This window comes from Leptonychotes weddellii, chromosome 14, assembly GCF_054177405.1.
Source record: "Leptonychotes weddellii isolate Sample4059 chromosome 14, ASM5417740v2, whole genome shotgun sequence".
NCBI lineage: Eukaryota > Metazoa > Chordata > Mammalia > Carnivora > Phocidae > Leptonychotes > Leptonychotes weddellii.
Genome location: NC_138382.1, coordinates 80,173,543 through 80,182,185, shown reverse-complemented (window position 1 = coordinate 80,182,185; position 8,643 = coordinate 80,173,543). Strand labels below are relative to the sequence as shown.

General features: G+C 65.3%; 2 protein-coding genes across 2 annotated transcripts in view; both read left to right on the top strand.

Moving 5' to 3' along the window:
• Positions 1-2,566, top strand: part of SLC34A3 (solute carrier family 34 member 3) — a 3,427-nt gene extending 861 nt beyond the window's left edge. Inside the window, exons 2-5 of the mRNA XM_081802673.1 lie at positions 105-272; positions 347-463; positions 544-668; positions 1,990-2,566. Coding sequence (XP_081658799.1) covers positions 105-272; positions 347-463; positions 544-668; positions 1,990-2,454 — 875 coding nt within the window. The 3' untranslated portion in view covers positions 2,455-2,566. The remainder of the gene's footprint in view (positions 1-104; positions 273-346; positions 464-543; positions 669-1,989) is intronic.
• Positions 2,567-6,305: 3,739 nt separating this feature from the next.
• Positions 6,306-8,643, top strand: part of TUBB4B (tubulin beta 4B class IVb) — a 2,471-nt gene continuing 133 nt past the window's right edge. Inside the window, exons 1-4 of the mRNA XM_081802672.1 lie at positions 6,306-6,487; positions 6,781-6,889; positions 6,984-7,094; positions 7,630-8,639. Coding sequence (XP_081658798.1) covers positions 6,431-6,487; positions 6,781-6,889; positions 6,984-7,094; positions 7,630-8,639 — 1,287 coding nt within the window. The 5' untranslated portion in view covers positions 6,306-6,430. The remainder of the gene's footprint in view (positions 6,488-6,780; positions 6,890-6,983; positions 7,095-7,629; positions 8,640-8,643) is intronic.

The following is an 8,643-nucleotide window of genomic DNA, read 5'->3' as shown; positions in this document are numbered from 1 at the left end:
GTCCCCCCCACCCGCCACCCCCAGCCCCAGCCCCCCAGCCCTGTCCCTGTCCCCCACTGGCCCCTAGAGCTGGCCTGGGCTCACCGGCCCCACGCTGCCCCCAGGCCACCACCTGTTCGTGGGGACTGTGCTCACGGACCTGGCCGTGGGCTTCATCCTGCTGGCCGCCTCTCTGCTCCTGCTCTGCACCTGCCTCGTGCTCATCGTCAAGCTGCTCAACTCTGTGCTGCGCGGCCGTGTGGCCCAGGCCGTGCGGAAGGTCATCAATGCTGGTGCGGCCAGACGGGACAGGGGGACATGGGGGGGGAGGCCAGGCAGAGGGTGACCCAGGCCCCCCACCCTGCAGACTTCCCCTTCCCGTTCAGCTGGCTCAGCGGCTACCTGGCCATCCTCGTGGGCGCCGGCCTGACCTTCGTGCTGCAGAGCAGCAGTGTCTTCACCGCGGCCATTGTGCCGCTCATGGGTGAGCGTGGGGGACAGGCACAGGGCCCTGGCCACGGGGGCGAGGGCTCAGGCCCCGGTGCTCACGCCCGGCTCCCCCAGGGGTCGGGGTGATCAGCTTGGAGCGGGCATATCCTCTCTTCCTGGGCTCCAACATTGGCACCACCACCACGGCCCTGCTGGCCGCCCTGGCCAGCCCCGCGGACATGTTGCTCAGTGCCCTCCAGGTACCACCCTCCCTCGCCTCTCCCTGGCCCCCAGCCCCTCCCACTCCCAGGCCTGGGGCTTCCCCCTGGGCTCAGTTCCCTCCTGTCCGGCCCTGCGGCCAGCTTGGCCATGGCCCACACGCTCCTGGGACCCACCTCTGGCTGCCTGATCAGACCTGAAGCCCCACCTCCTCGAACCTAGGGATCCCGCGGACATCTCTGGGACCCCCAGCCCCACTCTTCCTCCCCGGGGACCAGGTCATTTCAAGGATCCTCTGGTCTTGGGGTGCTGCCTGCTCTTCCTGGCCAAACTCCCTCGAGGAATCCTTGTCCTCCTCCCCCAACCCTGTGCTGCTGTGTTCCTTCAAGGCATCCTGGCCCCGGGGGGCCTCAAGCCCTCGAGTCCACCACCTCTGGGATGCACCGCCCCCCCACCCCCCCATCTAAACCCAACAGGCCCCTACCTGGACAACCTGCCATCTTCCTGCCAAAGCCCCACCTCACCTGCGCTGGGTGCTCCAAGCTGCCCTCGCCCACGGCCACAGTTCTGCCTCCAGGACGCCTCCCTCTGGTCCCCTAGCTCTGTGCCCCACACCCAGTCCCGTTTAGTCCTGCTACTTCCATCTCTAAGTCACCCTTTCTGTGGCCCGCTGCCCTGGCTTGAGTTTCCCTCCTCCACTGCCTCTGCCTAGGTGCCCAGACAGATGCAGCTCCTGAAAGCCCAGATCTTGCGGGGCTTCTGCCCACAAGCCCTCCCTACCACCCTCCTGCATTTTTGGTTCTGCTCTGTCCACTCAGACCCTCTCAGTGCAGGGCCCTAGTCCACCTCCTCCAGGAAGCCCTCTGGATTGCACCTTCCACACCGACTCCTCAAGACGAGCAGCCCCTGGAGGGGCCTGCACGTGTGGCCCTGCACCTCCTCCCCACAGGAGCCAGGCCAGAGCCCAGGGCTGGGTGGCCAAGCCCACTCGGTGGGGTCACTAGGCATGAGGTGTGGGCAAGCTGAGCCGGCCCAGGGGAGGAGCAGATCCATGTGGTCATTGGTGATGTAGTTACCACACTGGGCTCCCAGCCTTAAGTGTGTGTGTGTGGGGGGGGCAGTACTGGAAGAGCACACCCATACCCGGCTGGAATCTGCCCTTCTAGGTGGCCCGTCATGGCCGACAAGTGGACCTCAAACAGCCCTCAGACTTAGTACCCTTTCTGCCGGGGCGGGGGGAGGGGGTGGGGGGTGAGGAGGAGGAAGAAGAGCAGGTGTCCTGGCTGGTCCTGGGTAGCCTTGGGGGACCCGTGTGCCATTGGGCCCAGGCTCCTAACCCCTGCCTGCCCTCTGGACCTCTAGGTGGCCCTCATCCATTTCTTCTTCAACCTGGCCGGCATCCTGCTGTGGTACGTGGTGCCCATCCTGCGGCTGCCCATCCCGTTGGCCAAGCGCTTCGGGGACCTGACGGCCAACTACCGCTGGGTGGCCATTGCCTACTTGCTGCTCAGCTTCCTGCTGTTGCCCCTGGCAGCCTTTGGGCTCTCCCTGGCAGGGAGCACGGTGCTGGCTGCAGTCGGGGGACCCCTGGTGGGGCTGGTGCTCCTCCTCATCCTGATCAATGTCCTGCAGCGACACCGGCCAGCCTGGTTGCCCCACCGTCTGCGGTCCTGGGCCTGGCTCCCACTCTGGCTCCGTTCTCTGGAGCCCTGGGACCGCCTGGTCAGCCGCTGCTGCCCCTGCAGGGTGTGCGGCCCCCCTCAGGCTGCTGCCAAGGAGGATCACTGCTATGAGAACCCTGAGGTCCTGGCCTCCCAGCAGTTGTGAAGGGGGGCACCCCCATTTCACTGACTCCTGGGTGCCCTGGGGGATCCCAGAAGCAGAAGACTTCTGAGGCACCTGGCTTGCCTTCTTTGCAAATAAACAAGGCTGAGACCCAGGTGTGAGTGGTCTTCAGTCCCCTGCCTAAGGAGGGCCCCTGACCGGGCTCCGAGGCCAGCTGGAAGTGGACAAGCACCAGCTGTCCCCCAGTTGACACCCAGGACCCACTGCAAGCCTGAGTGGGTGTGGGCACACAGCTAACCCCAGAGTCCCAGGCTGTAACTCTGTTTCTCTCCTGAGCCTCTGGGGACCGGAGGTGCCAAGTGGCGGCCAGTCTGGAGTGTGGAGATATCCGTCAGAAAGTATCTGTGGCTGGACGTGGCCGGGACCCTTCCCCCTGGGTGAAGGAGGGAGGGGCTGCTGGCTCCCATGCCCCACCACCCGCAGACGGCGCACCCTAGGAGCCAGGTGGTTGGTGCTGGCAGCCCCTCTGGGAGCCAGCCTCATGGATCCCCCAAGTGCCCAGGGAGCGAGAAGGGGATGAGTGAGGACCAGGAGGCCCCAGGCTCCCCCCTCCCATGCTGCCCCCTCTCTCTCTCTCTCTCGGATGGGCAGGGCGCAGGGCGGTGTCCATGTGAGACACAGGCATAGGGCTGCCATGGGCCCAGCAGAGCAGGCAGTCAGCGCCCCCCCGCCCCCCGTAAACCCACCAGGAAGTAAGTCCTCCCGGCAACCCCTAGAGTCACCCGCACCCAGAGCCCAAGTCACCACGCTGTGTCAAACCCCTCGGCCGAGAGGCGGGCGAAGGTCAGGTGAGCCTGAGCACCGTCCCTTCCACCTGAGGGTGCGTCCCCCCACGGGGACTCCTGCCCACCCCCTGCCCAGGGCCCGTAAGGCTTGTCTGCCTGCCAGCTGGTAAGGAAACTCCAGGAAGCAGTCTGGGCCTCCCGCCTTCCAGCCCAGGGCTTCCCACAACACACTTCCCTGGAAATACCATGAGGAGAAAACAAAGCTTCTTCAGTAGGATTAAGTCTGTGGCCCAGAACTCACGCACTGAGGGGCACACACCCACAGACCAGAGGTGGAGGTGACCCTGAGCAGGGGTTTGGCTTGCCCCAGGTCTTAGTATGCTGCTGTGGTCAGTCACCTCTTCCTTGTCCAGAGAATGCTGCCCTGATGGAGGGGCACCTCCTCCCCAGCCCTCCAGGTTTGCCCACCCAGGCCCAGTGTGGGGAGAGGAGGCCTGGGGAACCTCGGGGCCAATGCTTGTCCATGGTCCTGTCTTCATTCCCCTCAGAACTCCCAGCCCTCAGTCCCCTCAGTGCCCTAATACCTCAGCACCCCATGTCCCCCTGCTCCTCTCAGTCCCCTCACACTCCATGTCCCCTGTCCCCCCCCCCCAACAAGCTTCCAAGCCTGGGGTTCGCTGCCCACCAAGGGAGATAGCTACCTGTTTGGGGCTCAGGAGAGCAAGACCCCGGGGCAGGCTCATACATTCCAGCTTGGCCCCCCCAACCCAACTTCTATGCCCTCAGGACGCTCCTGGGGGTGGACATCAGCCTCATGGTCCCTGAGGTGGAGCTGGGCCTGGCCAGTTCCCTGGGGAGATGGGTGGGGAGCTCTCCCTCCCTACGCTGGAGACACAGAGAGGGGAAGAAAGTACTCCATGCACACTTTCCGGGGCGGGTGAGGCCGCCCACAAAGGCTGACTGCAGGTCCTTTGAGGCCGTGAACGACTGTCTGCCTGCTGCCCCTGCCTGGCGGTAACGCACCCTCCCGCTGGGACCATGGCCACGAGTAAACAGAGCCTTCATTTGTGGATGCCGCCAACAGCTGCAGGCCGGGGCGGGAGGGCCAGGTGCCCAGCACTCCCACGGCCCCTGCCCAGGCTTCCCTGCACTTCTGGCCCTTTCTGCCCTGCATCCCTCCTGGCCACAGACCTCCACTGGGCCCAGGCCACTGGGGCTGGCCCACCTCTCCACACTGTGGCAGGAACACCTTAGCCCAGGGTGGGGGTCTGCAGGGCCTCCCCCAACCAGCCCTGTGCAGCAGCAGGCACCGTGTTCCTTGGGCTCACACCCGAGGGCCGCAGGGAGACTTCTGCGGTCTTGTTCTCAGTGTCCATCTCCCTGAGGCCACGGGAGGGTCAAGATGGACAACCTGGTGTCTCGGAGCTTTGGGGCTCACACCTGGGCAGAATGTGGGCATCTCAGGCCACACGGCTTGGGGTAGGGGGGTGAGCAGAGAAGGCTTTGACAAACACGTCACTGACTCACTAGGGAAAACATCCGAGCTTCTCCCTTTCTCACCTGATCGGTTTGTGGGTTTATGACTGCTGCAGAGCCTGGGCCTTGCCGGCAGCTGCTTGGGCAGCTGAGCTACTTTGCAGGGCACAGTGAGGAAACCAGGATGCCTGTGCCCAGGCCGAGCGGGGAAGGCCTGCGGGCCACAGCAGCTGGGCCCACCTCCCTGCACAGGTATGTGGGGGAGGGCGCGGGCTCTCCAAGGCCCGGCTGCACGGACCGGCGCTCGGACGTGCTGACTCACCGTCCGGGCCAGGACTGCAACCCGGGAGCGGCGCAGCCGCAGACCGCTCTCCAGGGGATGAAATTGCTAATGCCAGCACGCTGCTTGTCCCCACAGTCTCATCGACAGATTCCGCTGGGACGTTGCATCCCATCATATGTTTTAAGACCGCGTGTGTGCCCTAATGCCGCAGTGTGGAGCACTGTGCGGTGTCAGCTGAAGAGCTGCCTTGTTTACAGGGAGGAATAGGCAGCCAGGTATCGCCCCCGGCACCCATGGGGTAAGAAGCTCACTGAGAAAACCAGAATCTAGAGAGGCTCCACGGCCACAGCAAGGGACACGTTCAAGGCAGACCCAGGGGCGTGATTCAGTCGTGTTAAAAGAGTATAAAAACATACCGCAAGGGCAATTTTTAAAAGCGATTGATTGAAGGTGCGACCACATGTCATTTAACAGTTTTTCCCGCATAGACTTTCCCCCTCCGAACGTCAGGGAAAAGTAAAAGCATCTGTCAGCGCAGGTATGGCCGGGGTAGCAGGGTCAGGGGGCCCGGACGGAGGTCGGGGGCCCGCCCGCGTCTCCACGCAGCTCTGTGCGCTCCTGGGGCCGAGGCACCAGGCGACCGGCGCGGGGCCAGCGCCGTCTCCACAACAAGTGCGCGGCAGCCGGGCAGGCCCCCGCCCTCCCCGGGGGCAGCGGCCCCACGTGCTCCCTCACCTGACCGCCACCGGGGCGGGCGTGCGGAACCCCCGCCCCCCTCCTCCGCGCCGAGACCCCGCGGGGTGGGCCCCACCCCTCGTTTCGTTGCCCTGGGTCCCCGGCAGCCGCCCCGGGGAAGGCGCTCGGCGGGCCGGACGCACGGCGGGCCGGGCCCGCGCGCTCGCCCCCCGGGGCTGCAGTCTCCAGCTCGCGTGCGCGCCCGGCCCGCATTTCTCCGGGCGCCGACCCCGGGCTGCGCTGCCCCCGCCCCCGGCCCGGCCCGCTGGCCCTCCCCGGGACGCCCGCCCCGCCCGCGCGCGTCCCCGCGGCACTGCGGCGGTTACCAGGACGCCGGCCCCCGGGCGGTGTGCTCCCCGGAGCCGGCCAATGAGGGGGCAAATCAATCATTTGAAACATCCAATGGACAGAGCACTGCGGCGCGAGGGAGGGGGTTTTGATAGGGAGAGCGGAGGCCGAGGCGGACCAATAAAGAGCGAACGGCCTTGGGGAGGTGGGCGTTAGGCGGCCGGATTGACGGGAAACGTAGCCAATCAAACCAGGACGCTTGCCAGCCTCGTTCTGGCAGCCCAATAGGAGGCTGGCGGGGGCGGGCGCGGCGGGTATATAAGCGTTGGCGGAGCGTCGGTTGTAGCACTCTGCGCGCCCGTTCCTCCGCTCTTGCGTCTGTCCTTCCGCCAGCGCCGCTAGCGCCTCCGTCGCTGCCGCCGCCGCCGCCGCCGCCGCCGCCGCCGCCGCCATGAGGGAGATCGTGCACCTGCAGGCCGGCCAGTGCGGCAACCAGATCGGCGCCAAGGTGAGCAGTGGGGCGCTTGGGGCCCGGCGCGGGTGTCCCGAGCGGACGGGCGGGCGGCAGAAAAGATGGCGGCAGCGGGCGGGTGGGAGGGCGGCCACCCGCATTGCGGCCCGGCACGGGGTCCGGGCCGGGGCGGCGCGGACCTCCGGGGACGGACCTGACCTGGCGGCGGCGGCGGCGGCGGAGGCGGCGGCGTGGGGGGAGGGGAGGGCCGCGCCCATCCGGGGCGGGGCCGGCTCCGGGCCCCGCCGGCGTGACTCAGCCCGAGCCCGGCCCGCCCGCGTCCCTCGCAGTTCTGGGAGGTGATCAGCGACGAGCATGGCATCGATCCTACCGGCACTTACCATGGCGACAGCGACCTGCAGCTGGAGCGGATCAACGTGTACTACAACGAGGCCACCGGTGAGACGCCACGCCCCTTCCCCAACTCCTTGCTGCCTTCCCGCGGCCCTCTCCTCGCTGACGTCCTCTTCCCCCTCCCCCCAACCCGCTCCAGGTGGCAAGTACGTGCCCCGCGCTGTGCTCGTGGACCTGGAGCCGGGCACCATGGACTCCGTGCGCTCGGGACCCTTCGGGCAAATCTTCAGGCCAGACAACTTCGTTTTCGGTGAGCCGCGGCATGGGGGCTGGGCGGCGGCCTGATATAGCCAGGACGGCTCAAAGGTCAGGGGGTGCCCAAGGTCACTGCCGGCAGCACCGCAGAGCTGAGGTCCTGACCCGCTCTGCCCTCTGGGCAGAAGCTCGCGCCCCGGGACACCTCCTCCCCATGGAGTCTCAATCTCCTAAAGCGGCTTTGGGAGGAGGGCCCAGCTGTCCACCCGCAGGGAAGGAACCGGCAGATGTAATCTTTCTGCTACAAACACGGAGTTGGAGGCGGCGGGAGCCGTGTTTGCAGCTCATCTGTCCTTGAGAATTGGCAGGGGCTGCCTGTGGGAGGGCATGGTTTATTGTTAAGCCATCTTGGCTTGACCCCTAACTTAATTTTTAAACGGGTGCGTTATTGCTTTATCAGTTTGGGAGTCTGCTGTACCTGTAGGCTGAGCTCTGTGTGTCCCCTCCCACCGCATTATTTGGGCTTTTTGGCATGGGTGACCAGTGGTGACCACGTGCCCAGCAAAGAGTGACTGGCTGCCCTCTTCCAGGTCAGAGCGGTGCTGGGAACAACTGGGCCAAGGGGCACTACACAGAAGGCGCGGAGTTGGTCGACTCGGTGTTGGATGTTGTGAGGAAGGAAGCTGAAAGCTGCGACTGCCTGCAGGGCTTCCAGCTGACCCACTCCCTGGGTGGGGGGACTGGGTCCGGGATGGGTACCCTCCTCATCAGCAAGATCCGGGAGGAGTACCCAGACAGGATCATGAACACATTCAGTGTGGTGCCCTCGCCCAAGGTGTCGGACACGGTGGTGGAGCCCTATAATGCCACTCTCTCGGTCCACCAGCTCGTAGAAAACACAGATGAAACCTATTGCATTGATAACGAGGCCCTCTATGACATCTGCTTCAGAACCCTAAAACTGACCACACCTACCTATGGGGACCTCAACCACCTGGTGTCAGCCACCATGAGCGGGGTCACCACCTGCCTGCGCTTCCCTGGCCAGCTCAATGCTGACCTGCGCAAGCTGGCTGTCAACATGGTCCCCTTCCCCCGCCTGCACTTCTTCATGCCCGGCTTCGCCCCACTGACCAGCCGAGGCAGCCAACAGTACCGGGCCCTGACGGTGCCTGAGCTCACCCAGCAGATGTTCGATGCGAAGAACATGATGGCCGCCTGCGACCCACGCCATGGCCGCTACCTGACTGTGGCCGCAGTGTTCAGGGGCCGCATGTCCATGAAGGAGGTGGACGAGCAGATGCTGAACGTGCAGAACAAGAACAGCAGCTACTTCGTGGAGTGGATTCCCAACAACGTGAAGACAGCCGTGTGTGACATCCCACCCCGGGGGCTAAAAATGTCTGCCACCTTCATCGGCAACAGCACGGCCATCCAGGAGCTGTTCAAGCGCATCTCGGAGCAGTTCACCGCCATGTTCCGGCGCAAGGCCTTCCTCCACTGGTACACGGGCGAGGGCATGGACGAGATGGAGTTCACCGAGGCCGAGAGCAACATGAACGACCTGGTGTCCGAGTACCAGCAGTACCAGGACGCCACGGCCG